The sequence below is a fragment of the Coregonus clupeaformis genome, chromosome 17 (assembly GCF_020615455.1).
Source record: "Coregonus clupeaformis isolate EN_2021a chromosome 17, ASM2061545v1, whole genome shotgun sequence".
NCBI classification, from domain to species: domain Eukaryota; kingdom Metazoa; phylum Chordata; class Actinopteri; order Salmoniformes; family Salmonidae; genus Coregonus; species Coregonus clupeaformis.
The window spans coordinates 48705329-48729574 of NC_059208.1; the positions used below are offsets into that span (position 1 = coordinate 48705329).

Consider the following 24246-nt stretch of genomic DNA (forward strand, 5'->3'; position numbering starts at 1 on the left):
TAAATGACTAAAATATAAATAGAACTTCAATTTCAATGCACATGTCTGCCCACAACGGATAGAGTGGACCAATGAATCAAGCAGTTTATTAGCTGGAAAAAATTCAGTATCACCTGCTTATATTGTCCTTTTCTATTTTTTCCCCTTGTCTGTCAAAATAAATGTAAACATACCCTAATAAAAAGGTAAATAAAATTCCAATGTGTGGCAATTTGATTTATTAATCCCTCATCCTCCTTGATTGACTTTAATGGATTTCAAACTACATGTCTGGGAGGGAGAGAGGGAGAGAGGAGAGAGAGAGAGAGAGGGAGGGAGGGAGGGAGAGAGGGAGGGAGGGGGGAGAGAGAGAGGGAGGGAGAGAGGGAGGGAGGGAGGGAGGGAGGGAGGGAGGAAAGAGGGAGGGATCGATGACAGAAGAACAAGGGATATGAGAATGACCGTTTCTATGAAAGGCCATCATGAGGGTGAGGTGCTGCGCCGGTGCAGTAGGTCTGCTATACTGTACTGTGGTTCTGGTCCTATCAAACTCTCTACAGTCAATGAAAGAAACCAACCTATAATACTTTTCCTGTAAACACTCACACCTTCAGATATCAGACTCAAGATGACTGTGATGTTCTCCATCACCTTTGAGAGCAGTGGCTGTAGTTAGCCTTAACATCCCCAAATTAGCCACTAGTACCGTTAAGGTCCAATGTTTTGCTAGTTAGAGTATGGTGCTGTATTTTTTTTTTAATACTTGTTGGTCAGTATCCAGTACTGTATCTGAGTGGTGTGATGTCAATGTTCTGTAAAATAGAGTGTATAGCGTCCAACATCATTCAACTCTGAACACATACACACACTACAAAGGACACATACACAGAGCGATAGTTTCATATAAAACACTTAATGAGTTTACTCTTCAGCACTGGTCAATAAAGCATACAGCAAGTGTGTGTGTAACAATGATTAAATGACATGACATCAAAATGACAGTAAACAGTCACATGAGGACCTGTCCAATGTGAAGATTTGGCTTCCATGACCGCCTGTCCAAGCATTTGTATGACCTTGACATAATGTCTTACTGTGGATCCAAATAAAGTATTTAAAATATGTACTGTGTGTATTCGTAAGAGACCTGGAGTGTGTGTGACTGGGGTCAAGGTGTGTGTGTCTCATGTTTCTGCTCCCCGGCTGTGTATGGCTGTGGTTGGAAGACCCGGCTGGGTCGGAGCTATCCCATCAGGCTGTGCTGGTGGGTCTGACAGAAGAGAAGAAGAAAATACATGAGTGGGTGCGTTCCAGTGGATCAGTTTTATGCAGTTAATTAACAGCGTTGGTCACCGCCTTTCAAAAAGTGTGTTGCATTATGTGGATACAAATTGTCAGACTTGCGCCTACATGCAGAAGATGGCGCCGGAGGGGATGGCTGCAGTTTTATGGACTCTTAACCAACTGTGCTATTTTGTGTGTTTTTTCTCATTGTTTGTAACTTATTTTGTACATAATGTTGCTGCTACCGTCTCTTATGACCGAAAAGAGCTTCTGGACATCAGAACAGCGATTACTCACCTTGAACTGGACTAATAATTGTTCTTTAATGAGTCGGACGAGAGGGATTTGCTCCTGTCACCCGACAGAGCCCTCATCCCAGTCATTCGCAGTAGAAAGAAAGAAAAGGAGATATCGCGGAAGGAGATCGGGGTGCTTGGTAAGGAGCCGGCGACGAGTGGCTAATCTGCCTTTGCCATCGATACTATTGGCCAACTTACAATCACTTGATAATAAAGTGGACAAACTACAGGCACGAATATCCTACCAACAGGACATTAAAAACTAATATCTTATGTTTCTCCGAGTCGTGGCTTAACGAAGACATGAATAACATACAGCTGGCGGGTTATACACTGTATCGGCAGGATAGAGCAGCAGCCTCTGGTAAGACAAGGGGTCGCGGTCTATGTATATTTGTAAACAACAGCTGGTGCACGATATCTAAGGAAGTCTCTAGGTTTTGCTCGCCTGAGGTAGAGTATCTCATGATAAGCTGTAGACCACACTATCTATATTCTTCGTAGCTGTTAATTTACCACCACAAACCGATGCTGGCACTCAGACCGCACTCAATGAATGTATACGGCCATAAGCAAACAGGAAAACGCTCATCCAGAGGCGGCACTCCTAGTCAGATGAAGCAGATGCTAAGCTATAGGACTGTTTTTCTAGCACAGACTGGAATATGTTCCGGGATTCTTCCGATGGCATTGAGGAGTACATCACATCAGTCACTGGCTTCATCAATAAGTGCATCGATGATGACGTCATCCCCACAGTGACTGTACGTACATACCCCAACCAGAAGCCATGGATTACAGGCAACATCCGCACTGAGCTAAAGGGTAGAGCCGCCGCTTTCAAGGAGTGGGACTCTAACCTGGAAGCTTATAAGAAATCCTGCTATGCCCGCCGACGAACCATCAAACAGGCAAAGCGTCAATACAGGACTAAGATCGAATCGTACTACACCGGCTCCGATGCTCATCGGATGTGGCAGGGCTTGCAAACTATTACAGACTACAAAAGGGAAGCACAGCCGCGAGCTGCCCAGTGACACGAGCCTACCAGACGAGCTAAATTACTTCTATGCTCGCTTCAAGGCAAGTAACACTGAAACATGCATGAGAGCATCAGCTGTTCCGGACGACTGTGTGATCACACTCTCCGTAGCCGATGTGAGATAGACCTTTAAAAACAGGTCAACATTCACAAGGCCGCAGGGCCAGATGGATTACCAGGACGTGTACTCCGAGCATGCGCTGACCAACTGGCAAGTGTCTTCACTGACATTTTCAACCTCTCCCTGTCTGAGTCTGTCATACCAACATGTTTCAAGCAGACCACCATAGTCCCTTTGCCCAAGAACACTAAGGTAACCTGTCTAAATGACTACCGACCCTTGGCACTCACGTCTGTTGCCATGAAGTGCTTTGGAAGGCTGGTCATAGCTCACACCAACACCATTATCCTAGAAACCCTAGACCCACCTCAATTTGCATACCGCCCCAACAGATCCAAAGATGATGTAATCTCTATAGCACTCCACACTGCCCTTTCACACCTGGACAAAAGGAACACCTATGTGAGAATGCTATTCATTGACTACAGCTCAGCGTTCAACACCATAGTGCCCTCAAAGCTCATCACTAAGCTAAGGACCCTGGGACTAAACACCTCCCTCTGCAACTGGATCCTGGACTTCCTGACGGGCCGCCCCCAGGTGGTAAGGGTAGGTAACAACACATCTGCCACGCTGATCCTCAACACGGGGGCCCCTCAGGGGTGCGTGCTCAGTCCCCTCCCATCACTAAACTAACATGGTCCAAGCACACCAAGACAGTTGTGAAGAGGGCACAACAAAACCTAAGGAGACTGAAAAGATTTGGCATGGGTCCTCAGATCCTCAAAAGGTTCTACAGCTGCACCATCGAGAGCATCCTGACTGGTTGCATCACTGCCTGGTATGGCAACTGCTCGGCCTCCGACCGCAAGGCACTACAGACGGTAGTGCATACGGCCCAGTACATCACTGGGGCCAAGCTTCCTGCCATCCAGGACCTCTATACCAGGCGGTGTCAGAGGAAGGCCCTAAAAATTGTCAAAGACTCCAGCCACCCTAGTCATAGACTGTTCTCTCTGCTACCGCACGGCAAGCGGTACCGGAGCGCCAAGTCTAGGTCCAAGAGGCTTCTAAACAGCTTCTACCCCCAAGCCATAAGCCTCCAGAACATCTAATCAAATGGCTACCCAGACTATTTGCATTGACTTTTACGCTGCTGCTACTCTCTATTATCTATGCATAGTCACTTTAATAACTCTACCTACATGTACAGATTACCTCAATTACCTAGACTAACTGGTACCCCCTGTTTATAGCCTCGCTATTGTTATTTTTACTGCTGCTCTTTAACTATTTGTTACTTTTATTTCGTATTATTTTATACTGTATTTTTCTGTGTGTTTTTTTTATTCTTTCCGGTTAGTATGCATTTCACTTTAAGGTCTACCTACACCTGTTGTATTCGGCGCATGTGACAAATAAAATGTGATTTGATGTCAACTGCATGAACTTTACCAACTCCATAAGATCAAAGGACATGTAGCCATTGCTTGCATTGTGGAAGGCACTATAGTCAATTAAGGTGTTTTTGCTTGACCAAAGCAGGAACCAACTTTGCTGAGATTCAAAAGCCACAGTGGATACAAATGAATGTAATATTTGTGACGTTTCTCTAACCAATTAATTGTACACGTTATGTTTTTAGTTTGTGATACTGGGGGTAGAGACAAGTTTATTTTGACCTTATAAAGAAAATATTTTATAAATAATGGCAGCTATGTTGACACTGCCATGTTGATCTGGGGCTTGCTGTTGGAAAACCACAACAACGTTTGGCTGTGGCAGATACACCTCCCCAAACTTCAAGCGTCAACTTTTGTCTGCATTACTAAGTCAACATACAGTGCATTTGGAAAATATTTTTTCTTCATCAATCTACACACAATACCCCATAATGACAAAGCAAAAACAGGTTTTTTAGAAATGTTAGCAAATGTATTACAAATAAAAAACAGATACCTTATTTACATAAGTATTCAGACCCTTTGCTATGAGACTCGAAATTGAGCTCAGGTGCATCCTGTTGATTGGAGTTCACCTGTGGTAAATTCAATTGATTGGACATGATTTGGAAAGGCACACACCTGTCTATATAACGTCACACAGTTAACTGTGCATGTCAAAAACCAAGCCATGAGGTCGAAGGAATTGTCCGTAGAGCTCTGAGACAGGATTGTGTCGAGGCACAGATCTGGGGAAGGGTACCAAAACATTTCTGCAGGATTGAAGGTCCCGAAGAACACAGTGGCCTCCATCATTCTTAAAATGGAAGACGTTTGGAACCACCAAGACTGTTCCTAGAGCTGGCCGCCCGGTCAAACTGAGCAATCGGGGGATAAGGGCTTTGGTCAGGGAGGTGATCAAGAACCCGATGGTCACTCTGACAGAGCTCCAGTTCCTCTGTGGAGATGGGAGAACCTACCAGAAGGACAACCATCTCTGCAGCATTCCACCAATCAGGCCTTTATGGTAGAGTGGCCAGATGGAAGCTACTCCTCAGTAAAAGGCACATGACAGCCCACTTGGAGTTTGCCAAAGGGCACCTAAAGGACTCTCAGACCATGAGAAACAAGATTCTCTGGTCTGACGAAACCAAGATTTAACTCTTTGGCCTGAATGCCAAGCGTCACGTCTGGAGGAAACCTGGCACCATCCCTACGGTGTAGCATGGTGGTGGCAGCATCATGCTGTGGAGATTTCTTTCAGAGGCAGGGACTGGGAGACTAGTCAGGATCGAGGGAAAGCTGAACAGAGAAAAGTACAGAGAGATCCTTGATGAAAACCTGCTCCAGTGCTCTCAGACTGGGGCGAAGGTTCACCTTCCAACAGGACAACAACCCTAAGCACACAGCCAAGACAACGCAGGAGTGGTTTTGGGACAAGTCTCTGAATGTCCTTGAGTGGCCCACCCAAAGCCCGGACTTGAACCCGATTGAACATCTCTGGAGAGACCGGAAAATAGATGTGTAGCAACGCTGCCCTTCCAACCTGACAGAGCTTGAGAGGATCTGCAGAGGAGAATGGGAGAAACTCCCCAAATACAGGTGTGCCAAGCTTGTAGCGTCATACCCAAGAAGACTCGAGGCTGTAATCGCTGCCAAAGGTGCTTCAACAAAGTACTGAGTAAAGGGTCTGAATACTTATGTGAATATGATATTTCAGTTTATTTGTTATAAATTAGCAAACATTTCTAAAAACCGTTTTTGCTTTGTCATAATTGGGTATTGTGTGTAGATTGATGAGAATAAAAAATAAACTATTTAATCCATTTTAGAATATGGCTGTAACGTAACAAAATGTGGAAAAAGTCTGAATACTTTCCCGAATGCATTGTAAACACGCTCAATATTTTAAAACATTTTTGTGCACATTTTCCAGAGGTAAGGGCATGTTTGGGGCAGTGTGAGGTTGGAGTTAGAGGTCAGGGGTTAGAGGTGAGGGTACTCACACATGCCGTTGGGAGCTCCAGGGTGTCGGGGGGCCATGGTGAGAGAGTTTCCCCCAGTAGGCATCATCTGGCTGGGCATGGACTGGCCTAAAGGAGAGGTGAGAGATGGATGTTACAACGTGTGTGTATGCGCGTGCTGATGTGCGTGCATGCCTACAGACCTGTGTGTTGTAGAGTGCATGGTGCTTGCTGCCCTCTCTGCTGGATAATCTTCATCTCTGCGTGTTTCAGCTGCTCAGAGTGGAAACTCTGTCGCTCTGACAACAGCTGCTGACGCTGTTGCTCCAACTACACACACAGTGAGAGAGGGGCAGGGGAAGAGAGGGAGAGGGTCACACACAAACATTACATTGAGAAGGAACCATTATGAAATACCCAAATTAATGTTTAGTAGATCCCCCAAACTAGATCCCAATAGGCTAGATCTAGCTCTGTATACTCACAGCCTCTTTCTCTCGGTCCATGATGGTCTCCAGCTCCTCAAAGTGTCTCAGTTTGATCTCCAGCTTCTTCATCTGAGTCTCCACCAGCAGAGCCACTAGAGACTTGATCTTCCGCTCCTCTACCGCTGCTAGGTGCTAGAGAGAGAGAGAGGAGGGCAAGAGAGAGAATGACTGTATCCACATGCTGTACACTGAGAACACAAAACATTTCCAAAAATATATATTATTTTTCTTTGCAGGAATTTTACCCCCTTTTTCTCCCCAATTTCGTGGTATCCAATTGGTAGTTACAGTCTTTGTCCCATCGCTGCAACCCCCGTACGGACACGGGAGAGGCGAAGGTCGAGAGTCGTGCGTCCTCCGAAACACAACCCAACCGAGCCGCACTGCTTCTTGACACAGTGCCCGCATAACCCAGAAGACAGCCGCACCAATGTGTCGGAGGAAACACCGTACACCTAGCGACTGAGTCAGCGTGCACTGCGCCCGGCCCGCCACAGTGCGTGCTAGTGCGCGATGGGACAAGAACATCCCTGCCGGCCAAACCCTCCCCTAACCTGGACGACGCTGGGCCAATTATGCGCCGCCCCATGGGTCTCCCACGGCGCGGCCGGCTGCGACAGAGCCTGGACTCGAACCAGGATCTCTAGTGGCACAGCTAGCACTGCGATGCAGTGCCTTAGACCACTGTGACACTCAGGTGGCCCTATACAAAACATTTCTTTCCGTGACAGACTGACCAGGTAAAAGCAATGATCCCTTATTGATGTCACTTGTCAAATCAACTTAAATGAGTGTAGATGAAGGGCAGGACACAGGTTAATGAACGATTTTTAAGAGAGACAATTGAAACATGGATTGTGTATGTGTGCCATTCAGAGGGTGAATGAGCAAGACAAAATATGTAAGTGCCTTTGAACAGGGTATGGTAGTAGATGCCAGGTGCACCGGTTTGTATCAAGAACTGCAATGCTGCTGGGTTTTTCACACTCAACAGTTTCCTGTGTGTATTAAGAATGGTCCACCACCCAAAAGACATCCAGCCAACTTGACAACTGTGGGAAGCATTGGAGTCAACATGGGCCAGCATCCCTGTGGAACATATTCGACACCTTGTCGAGTCCATGCCCCGACGAATTGAGGCTGTTCTGAGGGCAAACTCAATATTAGGAAGGTATTCCCAATGTTTGGTATACTCAGTGTGTGAGTGAGAGAGATAGTTCTCTAATAGTTATCAAATAAGTTTCAACTTAAAAATAAAAATAAATCGATCACATAAAAGGGGAGGGGGAAGAGAGAGTGGGGGGGATTTGATTGGCTAGGTCCTAAGTTATGGCTGTAGTGACAGGCCAGTAGAAAGAAAAAGAGGGTGATATGCCAGGTTAATGGGCAGTAGACAGGGATTGGCTGATGGGTGGGGTAAGTGGGCAGCGATAGGGTGGTTTGAGGGTCGTGGGCGGGGTTTACCTTAGCCTTAGTAGCGGCGGCACCCAGGGCAGCAGCTGCTGCCGTGGTAACGGTCCCATCTACCAACTCCAGCTCTGCTAGTCTCCTCCCTTCATCCCGCTCTCCTTCCCTCCATCGCCCCACAATCTCATCCTTCTCCCCTCGGTCTAAAAGAGAGATAGAAGGAGATCTTCTATAACATACATCATCTCACACACCATCTTGTCTGTAAAAATATGAATGAGATACACACACACCTGTCTTGCGGTTCCCTCCGCTATCGCCGTCTCTCTCCTCTGTGACTGTCATTTCAGCATTCTCTCTCTTCTCTCGTTCTCCCTCTACTGATCTCTCGCCTCCACTGGGCTCTAGAACCTTCCGTCTATCCGCCTGGAACACACACACACACAATGAATCATCACCCACTGACAATCAGATTCTCAGAAACACCAGAGTGTAACTTCTTGTCTCACTTCCTCTGACCCCACAGGTCACTTCTGGTCTCACCTGCAGAGGCTGCTGGGAGCCAGAATCAGTCTCCATCTTCTCACCATCCATCACATCTAGAGGAGAGGGAGGGGGAGAGAGAGAGAGAGCGAGAGAGCGAGTGATGGAAGGATTCTCTACTGCAGTGGTTGAGGAGTGTGTGTGTGTAATATATATATATGCCGTGTTTCAGACTCCTACCTGCCTTCTCAGCCTCATTGAGGGCAGGGAACTCCAGAACCTTGTCAGCTTCCTCACGCACACGACAAAACTCCTCTACAGAGAGACAGAGACAGGGTTAACACAAACGCGCGTACACACACACGGAGTAAAACAAACACACACAAACACATACCCAGGGCAGCCTTGGCGGCAGCGGAGGCGACTCGGGGATCGACCACGGACGCCAAGAACGCCACGGTGCTCATCACCGGATTCTCTGATTGGCTGAAGGGAACGGGCTGGTAGGCCAATGGGCCAAGAGAGGAGGCGGAGTCCTCCAGATAAGGGTCTTCTATTGGCAGGCGCAGGAAGTGGAGGATGCACTCGTCCTGGGTACGAGACCCCACGTGTTCTGACACCTTGTTCCAGTCATCTCTATAGACCTCTAACGCCTGAGATGGAGGGAGAGGATGAGAATAAGACAGGGATAAGCATGAGGGAGAAAATAATGTTATTGGCCAGATAACTTTTTTTACTTACAGTACCAGTCAAATGTTTGGACACACCTACTCATTCAAGGGGTTTTCTTTATTTTTACTATTTTCTACATTGTAGAATAATAGTGAAGACATCAACACTATGAAATAACACATATGGAATCATGTAGTAACCAAAAGAAAGTGTTAAACAAATCAAAATAGAGTAGCCACCCTTTGCCTTGATGACAGCTTTGCACACTCTTGGCATTCTCTCAACCAACTTCATGAGGAATGCTTTTCCAACAGTCTTGAAGGAGTTCCCACATATGCTGAGCACTTGTTGGCTGCTTTTCCTTCACTCTGCGGTCCAACTCATCCCAAACCATCTCAATTGGCTTGAGGTCGGGTGATTGTGGAGGCCAGGTCATCTGATGCAGCACTCCATCCCTCTCCTTGATCAAATAGCCCTTACACAGCCTGGAGGTATACTTTGGGTCATTGTCCTGTTGAAAAATGATAGTCCCACTAAGCGCGAACCAGATGTGATGGCGTATTGCTGCAGAATGCTGTGGTAGCCATGCTGGTTAAGGTGTGCCTTGAATTCTAAATAAATCATAGACAGTGTCACCAGCAAAGCACCCACACACCTCCTCCTCCATGCTTCACGGTGAGAACCACAGATGCAGAGATCATCCATTCACCTACTCTGCGTCTCACAAAGACAAGGCGGTTGGAACCAAAAATCTCAAATTTGGACTCATCAGACCAAAGCACATATTTCCACCGGTCTAATGTCCATTGCTCGTGTTCCTTGGCTCAAGCAAGTCTCTTCTTCCTATTGGTGTCCTTTTAGTAGTGGTTTCTTTGCAGCAATTCGACCATGAAGGCCTGATTCACGCAGTCTCCTCTGAACAGTTGATGTTGAGATGTGTCTGTTACTTGAACTCTGTGATGCATTTATTTGGGCTGCAATCTGAGCTGCAGTTAACTCTAATGAACTTATCCTCTGCAGCAGCGGTAACTCTGGGTCTTCCTTTCCTGTGGCGGTCCTCATGAGAGCCAGTTTCATCATAGCGCTTGATGGATTTTGCGACTGCACTTGAAGAAACTTTCAAAGTTCTTAATTTTCCGTATTGACTGACCTTCATGTCTTAAAGTAATGATGGACTGTCGTTTCTCTTTGCTTATTTGAGCTGTTCTTGTCATAACATGGACTTGGTCTTTTACCAAATAGGACTATCTTCTGTATACCCCCCCTACCTTGTCACAACACAACTGATTGTCTCAAACGCATTAAGAAGGAAATAAATTCCACAAATTAACTTTTAAGAAGGCACACCTGTTAATTGAAATTCATTCCAGGTGAATGAAGCTGGTTGAGAGAATGCCAAGAGTATGCAAAGCTGTCATCTAGGCAAAGGGTGGCTACTTTGAAGAACTCAAATATATTTTGATTTGTTTAACACTTTTTTGGTTACTACATGATTCCATATGTGTTATTTCATAGTTTTGATGTCTTCACTATTATTCTACAATGTAGAAAATAGTACAAATAAAGAAAAACCTTGGAATTAGTGAGTAGGTGTGTCCACATTTTTGACTAGTACTGAAAATGTGTATTAGTTTTCAAGCATAAGTTTACAGTATAGCAATTTGTCATAGAGGTAGTGAAAACATCATTATCAGCATCATTATTGTCCAGCTCCCCTACCAATTCCCAACTACCTTGAGTCAGTATATGTGATCTCCGACAGCAGCAGGGTCTGGGTCGCTGCATGTCCAGCCCAAACCCTTTTCCAACCACTGCGGAGTGAGTATCAGTACTGCGTCTGTACTATGTGCAGTCACTAGTATAATTAGTGTTTGTGAAGTAAACATGATGGTTATCATTAAGGTTCTGGTATTCTGAGATACAAACAAGTACACAACAAACCAAATAAATATACAATTAAACAACTAAAGAAAACACAATATTTAGGAACAAATCTTTTTTCATATATATCTGTTTGCAGTTTAACTTTATGGATGATCTTTTCCATTAAATACATTTCTTTGCCCTTTTCTAAGTATTACAGTGGGGGAAAAAAGTATTTAGTCAGCCACCAATTGTGCAAGTTCTCCCACTTAAAAAGATGAGAGAGGCCTGTAATTTTCATCATAGGTACACGTCAACTATGACAGACAAAATGAGAGAAAAAAAAATCCAGAAAATCACATTGTAGGATTTTTAATGAATTTATTTGCAAATTATGGTGGAAAATAAAGTATTTGGTCAATAACAAAAGTTTCTCAATACTTTGTTATATACCCTTTGTTGGCAATGACACAGGTCAAACGTTTTCTGTAAGTCTTCACAAGGTTTTCACACACTGTTGCTGGTATTTCGGCCCATTCCTCCATGCAGATCTCCTCTAGAGCAGTGATGTTTTGGGGTTGTCGCTGGGCAACACAGACTTTCAACTCCCTCCAAAGATTTTCTATGGGGTTGAGATCTGGAGACTGGCTAGGCCACTCCAGGACCTTGAAATGCTTCTTACGAAGCCACTCCTTCGTTGCCCGGGCGGTGTGTTTGGGATCATTGTCATGCTGAAAGACCCAGCCACGTTTCATCTTCAATGCCCTTGCTGATAGAAGGAGGTTTTCACTCAAAATCTCACGATACATGGCCCCATTCATTCTTTCCTTTACACGGATCAGTCGTCCTGGTCCCTTTGCAGAAAAACAGCCCCAAAGCATGATGTTTCCACCCCCATGCTTCACAGTAGGTATGGTGTTCTTTGGATGCAACTCAGCATTCTTTGTCCTCCAAACACGACGAGTTGAGTTTTTACCAAAAAGTTCTATTTTGGTTTCATCTAATGACATTCTCCCAATCCTCTTCTGGATCATCCAAATGCAATCTAGCAAACTTCAGACGGGCCTGGACATGTACTGGCTTAAGCAGGGGGACACGTCTGGCACTGCAGGATTTGAGTCCCTGGCGGCGTAGTGTGTTACTGATGGTAGGCTTTGTTACTTTGGTCCCAGCTCTCTGCAGGTCATTCACTAGGTCCCCCGTGTGGTTCTGGGATTTTTGCTCACCGTTCTTGTGATCATTTTGACCACACGGGGTGAGATCTTGCGTGGAGCCCCAGATCGAGGGAGATTATCAGTGGTCTTGTATGTCTTCCATTTCCTAATAATTGCTCCCACAGTTGATTTCTTCAAACCAAGCTGCTTACCTATTGCAGATTCAGTCTTCCCAGCCTGGTGCAGGTCTACAATTTTGTTTCTGGTGTCTTTTGACAGCTCTTTGGTCTTGGCCATAGTGGAGTTTGGAGTGTGACTGTTTGAGGTTGTGGACAGGTGTCTTTTATACTGATAACAAGTTCAAACAGGTGCCATTAATACAGGTAACGAGTGGAGGACAGAGGAGCCTCTTAAAGAAGAAGTTACAGGTCTGTGAGAGCCAGAAATCTTGCTTGTTTGTATGTGACCAAATACTTATTTTCCACCATAATTTGCAAATAAATTCATTAAAAATCCTACAATGTGATTTTCTGGAGAAAAAAATTCTCAATTTGTCTGTCATAGTTGACGTGTACCTATGATGAAAATTACAGGCCTCTCATCTTTTTAAGTGGGAGAACTTGCACAATTGGTGGCTGACAAAATACTTTTTTTCCCCACTGTAGGTGTTTTTCTATGGGTGGGGTATAGACTTAGTGTACATATTGCAAATGAAGTAATGATCACCTTTGAAAACCTGAATCTAGTGACAATGGAGAGAAATCAGTAAGATATGCAATACCAGTTAGGGATGATATGGCCATAGGCTGATGGAGACTGCGTTGTACTTATTCCAAATCAGATGCTTGGATTACAGGTTCTTACCATCACTGTCTATCTTCTTTCCCAGAAAAGGTCCTACTGCTATTGCATATTCACCACCATAGATTTTTTTCTATTTTCAGATTAATTTTTTATCCAAGTAATCATTGGTTGCAATTGTGTGACCCAGTAGTACCACCTAAAGTTTGGTAATCCTAGGCCACCTGATTCCTTTGGAAGTTGGAATGTTTTGTACCTCACCCTCTGTTTTTTACATTGCCATAGAAACATTGAAATTAGTCTAATTGTTGAAATATGGATTCTGGGACCAGAACAGGTAGTGTCTGAAATGGGAAAATACCATTCTGATAGGACAGTGTTGTAGTACTCGAGTCCAGGAGTCAGACTTGACCCGGAATCAAGTCACGATTTTCGAGACTCGACAAGTGATGACTCAGACTAGTGACTTGACTACATCACTGAGTAGAGGGAAGATAAGCTGAGAGATGATTGGCTCACCTCCAACAGTAGGAGGGTCTCCTGTTCTGTCCAATCCCTCCCTGAACTGGCTCCTTTACTCTTGGGGTGTTTCCTGGCATACAGGTCTGTTCTGAGGCCAAAGTTCTGAGATTCTGAGGGCTTCTCTACACTTCTCTCAGGGAAGAACAACATCTGCTGGGAGGAGGACACCTGGAGGGGGAGAGAGAGGGATGGAGGGGGAGAGAGAGGGATGGAGGTGGAAAGATTTGAGAGGATCATAACAAGCATACCGGCTGTCAATGTGTACCTCAATAATTTCACTGTAAGTGTTCTTTTATATATATATACATAAATGTGTGTGTGTGTGTGTGTGTGTGTGTGTTACCTGTAGCGGTCTGTGCTGCAGCGGGGCCAGTCCTGAGGGTGTATCAGCCAGTGTGTTGAAGTGAGGGGTGGGAGGGGGTCCCATAGGGAGAGGTTTGCTTTCTGCATCCACCTGGTAGTTCACTAACCCCCACTGCTCCAACAACGCATGGACCCTACACACACAGTTACAATACACACACAGTTACAATACACACACAGAGGTACAGAGTTAGAATACACACTGTTACACAACACACACACACACAGTAAGTGGTAGTTTAAACTTCATAGCACACCTCATGACGGCGCAGACGTCTCCAGTCAGGTTCCGTCTGCAGGAGGTGGAGCTGAGGTACTCCTGGGGGTTCAGCCGGTACGAGTCAATCATGAAGTTACGGTATGCCAGGTATCTACACACACACAGTGTTCATTTATTCATTATGTCTCCTAGGGGTACAATCATGTCTGAAGTAAACAGCAGGGGTCCAAACACTGAACCCTGAGCAACACCTGAAATTGTTACTCACATCTCTGGAGATTTGGACTTGTTCTGTCCGTTAAAGAACTCTGGTAGAGCTCGTTTCTCGATCTGGTGAATACTGGAACATATAAACACAGTTTGGTTTAAAACAGACACTCATTTTGAATACGTGTGTGCCTGTGTGTTTGAGAGGATGACGTGTGTGTGTGTGTACCTGTGTGTTTGAGAGGGTGACACGTGTTTGTACTCACCAGTTATAGTTGAACCAGGCGGTGTAGGATGGGACGATGATGTGGTGAGTTTGTTCTGTGATGTTGTCTTCTCCATCTGATAGACGCAGCCCCTCTCTGCCCTCCTCATCCTCCTGCACACACACAATTGTTATATCGGTGTGTATGGTACAAACACACTAAATTCCTCATAAGAATTCTATAAATAAAATAATTATATTGTATTGTTACCCTTCCACCAGGAAGCAGAGAGTCATCCTCAATTTCATCTGAAGAAAAGAACAATGAGTTACATAACTACACCCACCCCACAAGACATGCCACCAGAGGTCTCTTCACAGTCCCCAAGTTCAGAACAGACTATGGTAGGCGCACAGTACTACATAGAGTCACGACTACATGGAACTCTATTCCACATCAGGTAACTGATGCAAGCAGTAAAATCAGATTTTAAAAACAGGTAAAAATACACCTGATGGAACAGCGGGGACTGTGAAGAGACACACAAAAGGTACAGACACATGCATACATTGTGATATTGTTGTATGGTGGTTTTAAACATTTTGTATTGTAGATATGTAGTGGTGTAATAATGTTATATGATGTACTGTTTTATCTTTTGTTTTATATGTAATGTAAGTGCTTTAATATGTTTGGACCCCAGGAAGAGTAGCTGCTGCCTTGTAACAGCTAATGGGGATCCCTAATAAATACAAATACACAAAGAGACAAACACACACTCCCTCTCGCTCTCACTCACCCAGGTCAGTCATCATCCCTCCTTTGACAGGAGTATTCTCACTGTCCTTCTTCGGGTTCACTGCAGACAGAGAGACACAAGAAGTCAATAACAACATCTGTTGTGTGTGTGTGTGTGTGTGTGTGTGTGTGTGTTTGTGTGTGTGTGTACCGTTCTTAGGCAGTATAATTTCTTCCATATTAGGGACAGGTGTTGGATCCTCCATATCTTTAGTCAGATCCTCCTCTACCTCTTCCTCTTCCTCCTTCGGCCCACGCCTCTTAGACCCACCACTAGGGAGAGAAGAAGTCAGGGTTAGAGAGAGAGGGCCAATAGGTAGAGAATAAGGCTGGAGCTAGGGAGACAGAGAAACCTTACCTCTTCTTTCCTCCTTTCTTTTTGCCATCGGAAGAGGGAGGTGAGGGGGAGCGTCTTCTCTTCTTCACTGGAGTAAACTTACGGTCCTGATGGAGGAAGAGAGGGGGGAGAGAGGAGTGATGATAGATGTACCAACTAAGAAAGTGGCTCACACAGGCCTCTGTAAAAAAAAAAAGACAGAGGACAGAGGGCAACACACACACCACAAGCAGCCCAGAGCCACTGGATCTCACACACACACCTGTTGGTCTGTGACATGGACTCTCCGGCGGAGGATGAGAGGAACCTTTCTGTCATCTACTAGGTAGTCTTCTTCGTTCATCCACTCATTATACACCTCTGTATCCAACACCCAGCCTGCGTGCACCTGTACACACACACGTATTCATCATTTGTGGGAAATAGTCATAGAACTGTGTGTGTGTGTGTGTGTGTGTGTGTGTGTGTGTGTGTGTTTGTTCTTACCCTCCAAGGTGTGTGTGTGTGTGGAGGTTCCTGCACCTCTCCCTCTACGTCACTGGAGGACAACCAGCTATCGTAGCTACAGGAAACAAACACAGTCATACACATGATTAAGGAGGGTGTGTGTGCGTGTGTTAGGGTTGAATATTTTCCCGGTATTTTACAAATGTTCCATCCCGAGAATAAATCACTTTTCTCCCGGGTAACCTGGTATTTTCCGCCAAAACTGGAAAAGCATTCATTCAAAAGCATTATAAAGCATATAAACAGGCCTATGTCTGGATTTGATTAGAGCTTTGATTGAAAATTGAAGCTGATGCAACCTGAGCCTGATGAGCCATACATTAAATACATTTTTATGAGCCCTATATTAAAAAGGCATCAGGCTTGAATTTTGAGCCCAAGCCCAAATGATTGTGCCATTATCCAATACATCTATGATATAGGCTATTGCACATTACACACGACAGAAAAACATAAAAGCCCATAGATGTAGCTAGCTATATGCTCTCTTGGGTAAATAAATGAAACTAGCTCCAGTAGGCTAATATTTTTGACTGTGGACTGTATAACTGTACCGTATTATACGGACTGGAATTACGCACATCGTTCAAACCATGATAAAGCAGAAGAGAACTTGCGATTCTGGTGCAGCACATGCGGCCTACAAAGTTACAAGTATAGGCTAGCGAATTTGATTTTAATTTTGAAATATAATAGGGCCAATTTGTCTAATTAGTAGGCTGACGCATATATACCTTTCATAATATTTCCCCTAATGTTATTAGCCTACCTCCTCTTTCTCTATTGTTGCTTCATTCCTTCCTCCATTTCAACAGTTAAATTAAATAGGTTTGGTTGTCCTCATCTTCATCATTCTAATGACATCCTTGAATAATATAGGACTAGAATTAGATGCAGAAGGCTTTCACTTCTCTTCAGGAAGATTGAATGGTTATGGGTCTGAATGCTACAGCCTATCACCATAGCACCTTCGCTCTTCTTTCAGACTACCCCTGAGTTATTTTGGCTGCTGTATTTAACATTCACAAACAAGAGCTCGAATCCCTGTTCGAATAGTCTATTGGTATAAGAAATGCAACAAAAAAATGATGTCCAGCAAGGTATTCTAGTCTAGCTTTTCCTGCATGGGACTCCAAGAGCTACGGAGCATTTTTTAAGGAGAGAGGCCAGCAGAGCACAGGTGCATACGTATTGCGCAAGAGACAGAGGCTATAAGTTAGAAGCTTATTATTTACATTTTACTCATTTAGCAGACACTCTTATCCAGAGCGACTTACAGTTAGTGCATACATTATTTTATTTATTTATTTTATCATACTGGCCCCCCGTGGGAATCGAACCCACAACCCTGCCGTTGCAAACGCCATGCTATACCAACTGAGTTACAACCCTGCCGGCCATTCCCTCCCCTACCCTGGACGACGCTGGGCCAATTGTGCGCCGCTCCATGGGTCTCCCGGTCGCAGCCGGCTACGACAGAGCCATTTGTGGGCATAACCAATCATTAATTAGCTAAATATAAGGCTAATACTGCATAGAATGTATTACCTGAAAGAGGTAGACTAGGACATCTATATATGGGGCTATATATATGTATATCAATCTAGAACAGGATTATCTATTTTGGATGCAATTTGAATGGAGTTGATGGAGAGAGAGAGAGAAAGACAGCGAGAGAGTGCTCGTGCGTGCACTGTTTTAAAGCAACAATATTCGAGTGAACTCTGCAGCTGCCCATTCTGAGATGGGCTGTCTGTCCCCACCCTGAGAGTTGATGATTCATCATGCAGAGGCCGTAGAGAAGCCAGATTTAGACATCACATATAATTTAACAGTTCCATTTCACGCCATGCTGTTCATATAAATAATTATAATTTACCGGTTTCTCGCAGTTATTTAACCTGGGAAAAGGGAGTGGTTTTGGACGGTATATCCCGGTAAATCTCGGTAACCGGGTTCCCACCATTCAACCCTAGTGTGTGTGTGTGTTACCTGTCAGGGTGCCTGCCCCAGTGCACCAACACATTGTTGTCCTTACGCATGACAGGGCGCACCCACTCCCAATCTGGAAATGAGAACACACAAAAAACGGTCAAAAACGAAGAACAGAACAGAACTCACAAAAATACTTAAAACTGTGAATTTGGGTCAAAGCTGCCAACAGGCTATGACCCACAAAGATCCTATTAAATTAGTTACAATATTCAATTATATGTGATGACCCCACACACACACACACTGACCTTGGTCTGTGAAGGCTGGACAGGGGTAGATGTGGTGAGAGGCTTGAGTTCTGTCCTCAGTCAACGAACCCTGAGACAGACAAAGAAACACATTACCAATCAGCTGAGACAGAACTACATTACCCATCAGCTGAGACAGAACTACATTACCCAACAGAGAAAACAGCCCAAGAGAGAAAACAGCAGCACCCATGGCAATATTACATAAATCTTCCTCCCTCCCCCTGCTCTCCATCTATCTTCCCTTCTCGCTCTCCATCACCTCCTCGCTCACCTGGTGTTTGGTGATGATGTCAGCCAGTCTGCTGTTCAGGTTCTGATCCACCTCCTGGTCCACATACACCACGGGCCTCGACAGACAGCTATTCTGGACCAGGGTCTTCTCCAGAGTAGTAAACATCTCTACGTTCCGGTCCGTCCTAGAGGAGTTCTGTAGGTCAAACCTTCTCCTGGGGGAGGGAGAGAGGGACAACAGGGGAGAGAGAAGGGGGAAAAGGGGAAAGAGAGGGAAGATGGAAAAAAGGGTGGAGGGCCTCAGTGAAGTGCTTTCTGTGTCATATGCACACATTTGAGGAACAGTACCCATGCAGGTTACCAAGCAGGGACCGAAACAGGACGTTGCCAAAGGTAACACTCACCAGCTCTGTTAGAGGGAGGAGATAGGAGACAGGGGATGGTGGCTAGGAGGTAGGATATAGGGGCTAGGAGATAAGAGATAGGGGATAAGATCTGTCACTCACCAGCCCTGATCAGTCTTGAACTTGTAGGCGGAGCCAAGGATGTGGCAAAGCCCGCCTCCTGGGCGCAGGTCCAGGAAGCACTGAGACTAGAGAGGAGCACACACACACACAAAAATCCCAATAATGGCGCCGGAGAAGATGGCTGCCGTTTTATGGGCTCCTAACAAATTGTGCTATTTGTTTTTTCGCGTTATTTGTAACTTATTTTGTACATAATGTTTCTGCTACCGTCTCTTATGACTGAAAAGAGCTTCTGGATATCAGAACAGCGATTACTCAACACGAACTGGACAAATATTTTTTCTTTAACGAGTCGGACGCGAAGGATTTACTCCAGATACCCGACAAGGCCCAAATCCCCGTCATTCGCGTGAAGAGAAGACGCAGACACAGGTAGACGCAGGTCCGGGTGCCTTGTGAGAATTCTTCTGCGAGTGGGTAACCCGCCTCTACCATCCGTCCTATTGGCCAACGTGCAATCATTGGAGAATAAACTGGATGAGCTCCTTTCAAGACTATCCTACCAACGGGACGTTCAAAACTGTAATATCTTATGTTTACCCGAGTCGTGGCTGAACGACAACATGAATAATATACAGTTGGTTGGTTTTTCCGAGCATTGGCAAGAAAGAACAGCTGCCTCCGGTAAGACAAGGGGTGGCGGTCTGTGCCTACTTGTCAATAACAGCTGGTGCGCGAAATCAAATATCAAGGAAGTCTCAAGGTTTTGCTCGCCTGAGGTAGAGTATCTCATGATTGCCGACGACACAATGGCGGTAGGCCTGATCACCAACAACGATGAGACAGCCTATAGGGAGGTCAGAGACCTGGAAGTGTGGTGCCAGTACAACAACCTCTCCCTCAACGTGATCAAGACAAAAGGAGATGATCGTGGACTACAGGAAAAGGAGAGCCGAGCACGCTCCCATTTTCATTGATGGGGCTGTAGTGGAGCAGGTTGAGAGCTTCAAGTTCCTTGGTGTCCACATCATGGTCCAAACACATCAAGACAGTCGTGAAGAGGGCACAACAAAACCTATTCCCCCTAAGGAGACTGAAAAGATTTGGCATGGGTCCTCAGATCCTCAAAAGGTTCTATAGCTGCACCATCGAGAGCATCCTGACTGGTTGCATCACTGCCTGGTATGGCAACTGCTTGGCCTCCGACCGCAAGGCACTACAGAGGGTAGTGCATACGGCCCAGTACATCACTGGGGCCAAGCTTCCTGCCATCCAGGACCTCTATACCAGGCGGTGTCAGAGGAAGGCCCTAAAAATTGTCAAAGACTCCAGCCACCCTAGTCATAGACTGTTCTCGCTGCTACCGCATGGCAAGCAGTACCAGAGCGCCAAGTCTAGGTCCAAAAGGCTTCTGAACAGCTTCTACCCACAAGCCATAAGACTATTTAACAGCTAATCAAATGGCTACCTGGACTATTTACATTGAACTCTTATTTTTCTTAAAACTGCATTGTTGGTTAAGGCTTGTAAGTAAGCATTTCACAGTAAGGTCTACACCTGTTGTATTTGGCGCATGTGACAAATAACATTTGATTTGAAACCCACACCCACAAGACCAGCACCACAACACACACATGGGTAGTTTGGTGAGTGTGGGTTGACAGTGTGTGTGTGTGTCATGGTTTCCGCTAGCTGGTAATTGCAGGCTTTTGGCTGCTAAAATAAATTAAAAGACGATAAATAAAAATCGTAGCCAGCCAAATTATCCAGGGCTGCCTATCACACATCCCGATTTCGCGCTTCAGCACCATTCTCTCACTCCTTACACACTGCCTTACATGCATGCGCCTGCTGCTGACGAGAGAGCGAGAGAGGAGCCTTGGGCTACTGTTTATTGCGAAGATGGAGCCCTTTTTCATTGAAGTCAAACGAAAGTTAGAGAGCATGCCTATAGTGAAAAGTCTACAAGGGTTAATATTGTATTGGACTAAGATGAGAAGAACGTTGGCACAGCCAAATGCAGGCTACTGTGCAACTTGCTAATCAGGTAGGATGCAATTTTTGAACTTAATTTTTTTATTTTCGTATTGATAATAATTTGTTTTATCATTATTGTTATTGCATATCATTGTTATTCCTGTATGCCTATTTATTATTCTAAACCAGTTCTTTAAAATATGCTAAAAGTGTTTTGTTTAATTCTGTTGAGACATTGTCACTGGCTAAATTAAGTCCATCTGTCTTTTTAATTGTGTTCTCCGTATTTAGTTTAAGATGGGTTACAAGTAGGCCTGTTGTAAAAGAAATATCATTAGCCTATTGCTGTCATTTGTTGTGTACGGTAGGCACTTGCCTTTCTTGGTAACTGCTGCAATATACTGTAGCCTGTTCAAAACTTTTGTGAAGTTTTAAACCAGTTCGTAAGTGTTTTGTTTCATTCTGTTCCAACTGTAATGTTGTGTTTGCCGCAATATAATATCCTGCTCGTATTTTCCCTATAAGCAATGGCTTGACTTACTTTTGATATTACCCTAATAAAGTTTGGAATCTTTTGTGAAGGCTTGGTGTGGTGTGGCTATTAGCCTATTATACTGCAGGCCTATAATATGAAGGCTGTGTGCACTGGCGCTCCAACTGACTACTACAGTTGAACTTGAGGTTAGGAAGAATGTTTCAGGCCTACCAGAGTTAGTCCTATAATCTAACAATATAATGATTCTCTTTATTTTTAAAATTCGGACTTAAAAAAATATGAATTAGCCTCCTTCTGTACGCCTATATCTGTATAGCAGACGCAGTGGCTTATCTGACAAGGAGAAAGAACTGCATTTTGGTGTCGTAGCATGTCACTGGTATATCTCTCTCTCTGGGGCTAGGCCTAAGCTTCTCTTACTTTATATTTATTTTTTAAATAAATAATAAAGATAAGATAAAGAGACAGTGGACACCTAAGCCTATAGGCCTATGCATTCAATTCCCTGATGCATTTAGGTCTCAAATCTCTGACAGCTGAACCGTGAGGTGGAAAATTGTTTTAGCAAAGCAAAAACCAATAGGCTATAACGTTTTGCATATGCTACACATCGAAACACAAGGAATAATTGTTTTATTTGTTATATTATAGGCTGTTTTTAAGGACACGTAAATGTGGCTCATTTGGCCAATTTCCCTTGTTTATTGATGGCGCTGGCTGCGTGGGTGGACGCTCTAATGGGTTAGTGTGATGGATTTTATTGTGTGAAGAGACAGCCTTGAAAATTTTCATCTTGTCTTGTGCTTGGTAAATATATGAGGGGGGAGACATGATCTGGCAGAACGCCCAGAAAATGTTTGCATTTACATTTTAGTCATTTAGCAGACGCTCTTATCCAGAGCGACTTAGTGAGTGCATACATTATTTTATTATTTTTCATACTGGCCCCCCATGGGAATCGAACCCACAACCCTGGCGTTGCAAACGCCATGCTCTACCAACTGAGCTACATCCCTGCTGGCCATTCCCTACCCTACCCTGGATGACACTGGGCCAATTGTGCGCCGCCCCATGGGTCTCCCGGTTGCGGCCGGCTACGACAGAGCCTGGATTCGAACCAGGATCTCTAGTGGCACAGCTAGCACTGCAATGCAGTGCCTTAGACCAGTGTGCCACTCGGGAGATACAAGTTAAGATAGGAGACGGAGTCAGACACATGCAGGAACCAATCCTATTTTCCATGCCTATGTAACTTTTCTGTTTAAGCAGTATATAAGAGATCTAATGGGACTGCCCCGAGGGAGTTCACTTCAGACCGGTACTTTATGCATCTAAGTTTGACTGTGACCTCTCCAGCTTGCTGATAATAAAGAATGATTCATTTAAGATTGACTTCAGGTGTCCCTGGTGGTAATTTCCACAAACACCCAATGCATATGTCTGATAAATTATAATATTCCCGGTCACTTGTCCTTACTGAAACCCTGGTGTGTGTACTCACAGGTAGTTTGGTGAGTGTGGGATTTTCAGCCCGTCTGCCGAAGACTTCCTCCTGGAACTGAAGCAGCTGAAGGGTGACGGAGGCTAGTGCCTGACAGGATGGAGAGTCTGCCTGCACATACTTCGCACACACACACACACAATCAGTAATCCAGAAGGACATACCTAACAGTAGAACATCTGGTATAGCTTGAGCATCTTGCTACATCATACAGTCCACAGCAGTCACTACTCTAGGAAATACGGAGCACAAAACTAGCTATATAGTGTTATAACGGAGCAGAAGGTAGCAGCCTTAGCAGTTGGAAACATACATAAGTAGTTACCTAGCAAGCTAGTTACAATGTTACTGTTTGCAGATTATAAACAGTTGCTATTGTACAGGGTTGGGGTCAATTCAGGAAGTACACTGGAATTGGAATTTGGTTTACTCTCCGAATTTAAATTGATCCCAACTCTGCTATTGTAACGCAGTTAGCTAGCTAGCTACTAGCTTACTAGCTTGCAATCTTACTACCTAGCTAGTTAGCTAGTAGTAGCTTCCAACCTCAGGCAGCTGGATAACTAGCTAGCTAAGGCATACAGCAAATGTATTTAATAATGTACTGTAGTTAGCTAGTTAAGTAGCGAGAGACTGCTAAGCTAGCTAGCTAGCAGTTTTCATCTAGTCAACAATAGTTAGCCGCTATGCTAACTAGCCCATAGTTACCAATGTAAATAGTTAGCCGCTACGCTAGTGTTAGCTCACGCACCTTTTTGTAGTGCTTCCCGATCCACTGTCGCACCGTCTCGAGCTGAGCCAGGGAGTCGGGGCTCTCCCAGTACCTCGCGGACGGACTCCCGTCTTTTTTCCGCTGTGCTGTGGTGGTGTGTGGACTCTGGCTGGACGCGGGAGCCCCGATGTTGGGTCCCCCAGACGTTGTCGCCATAATAACGCCTTATAATAACGGGTGGAAAACTAGCCCGCTCAAGAGCTGTTACAGCTGTGAATCAGCAGGGTTGCCAGATCAAGAAAACATTTATTGCACTTAAAACCCGCCCACAAGGCCTGAAAACTAGCCCAAAAAATATGTTTCGCAACAAGAGAGGAGTTGCCACATTTATCCAATTTTATCCAATAAGTGTCTCCATAATTTCAATCTAAATACAACTGGTAAAATTGGTTAACCATGTTCTCTGCATTTCTCCCTTTGTTATTGGTTAATCACACCAAATGATTTAATCAGAACT

General features: G+C 44.7%; 1 protein-coding gene across 1 annotated transcript; it reads right to left on the reverse strand.

The window, feature by feature from the left end:
• Nucleotides 1–871: 871 nt before the first annotated feature.
• LOC121586649 (SWI/SNF complex subunit SMARCC1) lies at nt 872–24024 on the reverse strand. Its single transcript, XM_041903542.2, has 26 exons — nt 23769–24024; nt 23018–23137; nt 19083–19168; nt 18617–18791; nt 18343–18412; nt 18092–18164; nt 16079–16154; nt 15855–15980; nt 15614–15699; nt 15407–15528; nt 15257–15316; nt 14728–14765; nt 14518–14630; nt 14313–14384; nt 14082–14195; nt 13805–13958; nt 13459–13629; nt 8844–9102; nt 8690–8764; nt 8510–8565; nt 8260–8392; nt 8024–8169; nt 6557–6691; nt 6275–6401; nt 6114–6200; nt 872–1249 (listed from the first exon to the last, which is right to left on the reverse strand). Exons 1-26 carry the CDS (start codon nt 23943–23945, stop codon nt 1164–1166), a joined length of 2937 nt encoding a protein of 978 aa, XP_041759476.1. The 5' UTR covers nt 23946–24024; the 3' UTR covers nt 872–1163.
• Nucleotides 24025–24246: the final 222 nt, after the last annotated feature.